Genomic DNA, 3,125 nt, shown 5'->3' with positions numbered 1-3,125 from the left:
TATATGTATAAAACAATAAATGTCTCCTGTTCGCTATTGGGTCCATTAGATCCAGATGTATCTTTGTATACCTCTGCCTTGCCCTGAAGAATTCAAAATTGCTAAAATTGTTAACTCTTCTGCCAAAACAGCCCACATAGGCAATTTCTTCCTGTGGGTAGAAAATTATACTTATGAGAATAGAGAGAGAAATGCCACAGGGTTACCTCTCCTTGCCCTTCACAATAAAATCTCTGATGCTAAAACATCACAGCCTGCTTCCCTCACATCTGCACACAACTGTTCACTTGCATCTCTAAGTCATTTGTATACTGTGCTTCCTGTAGGACATGGCAGGTGACTCAAATGCATGCAAACGTGACCCAGTAGATTCTCTGGTGGCCCTGGAAGATGATGGTGAAGAAGCAGACTGTATGCTTAGGCTTTACAGCCTACAGAAATGCCAGGTATGTAACTGGTATCTCTTAGCTCTCACCAGTTTATTATATATTTTATTAATGATAATATTAATGATTTGTATTTTGTTTTATACATAGAATGACATCATCATAAAGGTTGATTTGCATTTTACAAATCTTGATGGTGTCAGAATTCAGGAGAGTTTGGAGCATGTGATCCCCAAACCATGGATTGCCAAATTATTTAACAGGACAAGTCAACTGTGTCTAGAGAGAAGGCATAGAGCTGTAGCTCCAGAGAGCATGCCTACCATGGAAACACAGCTCACTACAGACTCATTGGACTCACAGCCTGGAGCACATTTCAAAGACACTGGGGAAATGCCCTTTAGTGCTCAGTCAAAATCCAGCAGTGAGCCGGAAGAGAACGATGAAAGTGATATATTACCGGTCTAATGGAGAATGCATTTGAATACCAGGAGTTTTGTGTTAATCTTCCATTCAGAAGCTGATTAATTTCTGGATGATTCACAGTCTGCAAAGCTGTACATGAATTCAAAAGAAACTTAGTATCGTGACTTTTACTTATAGTCTTCATTTGCAGGAGACCAATGTTTAATATATATATTTTACACTTTAAGATGGTTGTTCTAATTACTGCTCTCTAGGAGAGATAAGAAATATTGTCAATTGTTAACACTCATAGCAAAGTTATTTTAAAGTAAACATATTTTTAAGAGTTGGACTGCATATACTCAGGAGCTGTACAACTTGACATAAAGCTTGAATGTCCTGCTGCTATGTCTGGACATTCTTAAAATATATTGCTATCACCTTGTAGCTGGTACTGGGTGAGACATTCTGCAGAACTAAGGGAGTCTGTCTTTAGAAAGGATGGGTATCGTCACACGTGCACACCTCCGCAGACATAGACAGCTCTCATGCCCATGCGAAGGAACTTTGATTTTAGTTGAAACAATATTTTATGAAAATAAAATTAAGTGGACAATAGTTAAAAGACAAATTATTGAAGAGCAATTCAAGCATGATTATACTGTAACTTTCTTAAACCTCATCCCACAGTATCTTAGTATAGAGCAAGCTGGAAATGTATAGCAATATAAGTAGAGCTGTCTCTTACAGAGTCATATCTTCAGGTTGTTATGCTGGCCACAAATACATTTTTTAGGCAATTTCATTCATGTTCAAAATCAAGCAGATGAATGCAACCTATCAACAACATTTTCTATAGACACCATGAAATGGTCTAAAATGTTGGTTGTAGGTTGTAGCCATTCAGTTTATTTTGCAATTGAAAGCTGGTTGAAATTGCCTGAATTGCCTGCAAAGTGATAGTGGATAGCATAGCTCCTTAATCTATGTAACTGTGTTGTCAATGAGAGATTGTATCTTGAATTTCTCTTCACATATGTTTTTCATCCAAATTACCTTTAGTCCAAAGATGTATGAAAGCTGGTTGATAGACATACAGGTGAAACTCGAATAATTAGAATATCGTGCAAAAGTAATTGCAGTAAGTGCTGCAAAAGGGGCCCAAACCAAGTACTGAGTACATATGCATGCTTGTACTTTTCAGAGGTCCGATATTGTTCTATGTACAATCCTTGTTTTATTGATTGCATGTAATAATCTACTTTTTTGAGGTTGTGGATTTGGGGTTCTTGGGGTTTTCATGAGCTGTAAGCCATAATCATCACAATTATGACAAATCACGGCTTGAACTATCTTGCTTTGCATGTAATGAGTCTATCTCATATATTAGTGTCACCTTTTAAGTTGCATTAGTGAAATAAATGAACTTTGCACGATATTCTAATTATTCGAGTTTCACCTGTAGTAAACACTGCAGATAATGCCATATTTGCATGCTACTCATTGTACTGCCCATTCACAATATTTCAGAATTTTGACCCTTAGTATATGTAGGGGTAGGCAAGTCTTGTAATTAGGAGACTGCCTTTACTATTTAGGAGACAGGTCCACTATTAGCAAACATTTTATATTAGTTTTGCAAACATGTCAGTTGTGGAATGAGTGGGAGAGGTAAATGATTTGCAATACATGGTTCAGTATAAGCAGTTCCACTTAGAATGGACAGATATTAGTTTTCACTGTAATTTTCTTTTATTTTGTCTTTATACAGTCTGCATTATAGCCAAATCTAATGGACAATAATAAGCTATAGAACCATGAAAGGCAGCCTGCACATTTACTCCAGTAAGCTTTTAGGGTATGACTGTTTTAAAAATGTATTTTAGCATAATAGTACAGCTTATTTGAGCTTTGATAAGCAGATGAGAAAGGTGCATGGACACCTTTTAAACAAAAATGCACTTGGTACTAGATCTAGTATATAAATAGTTCTCATAAACCAGTTTTGGTATAATTTATTTTGTACAGAATTTAGGTTTTTTTTTGGTGTACCTACACACCAAACATATATTTCTGATAAGAATAAACTGAACACAGGAATTTTAAAAAGTACTTGAACAAAAGTAAACTCATCCTCAGCAGAGCGCATGTTATGTTACTATCAGGGGTATAAACCTTTGGATGGAGTGTGATAGCACACTAGACTTTTATTTTCCTTTATGCAAACTGATTTCTGTTTTAGGACAGCATTTGAAGAGGCTATATTACAAATTATTTTGTAAAGAAAAAAATGGTTTGTGTGATTATGTAACAAATTTTGAATCATGTAGTAGA

The 3,125-nt window shown here is 35.8% G+C and overlaps 1 protein-coding gene across 1 annotated transcript in view; it reads left to right on the top strand.

Moving 5' to 3' along the window:
* Nucleotides 1–1,266, top strand: part of LOC108796199 (mucosa-associated lymphoid tissue lymphoma translocation protein 1-like) — a 32,932-nt gene extending 31,666 nt beyond the window's left edge. Inside the window, exons 15-16 of the mRNA XM_018567643.1 lie at nucleotides 327–446; nucleotides 537–1,266. Of these exons, the coding sequence (XP_018423145.1) occupies nucleotides 327–446; nucleotides 537–854 (438 nt within the window). The 3' untranslated portion in view covers nucleotides 855–1,266. The remainder of the gene's footprint in view (nucleotides 1–326; nucleotides 447–536) is intronic.
* The last annotated feature ends 1,859 nt before the right edge of the window (nucleotides 1,267–3,125 follow it).

Source organism: Nanorana parkeri, unplaced genomic scaffold, assembly GCF_000935625.1.
Source record: "Nanorana parkeri isolate BGI_ZX_2015 unplaced genomic scaffold, ASM93562v1 scaffold1078, whole genome shotgun sequence".
Taxonomy (NCBI): Eukaryota; Metazoa; Chordata; class Amphibia; order Anura; family Dicroglossidae; genus Nanorana; species Nanorana parkeri.
The sequence above is the reverse complement of the archived record's forward strand: the minus strand, read 5'-3'. Positions and strand labels throughout refer to the sequence as shown.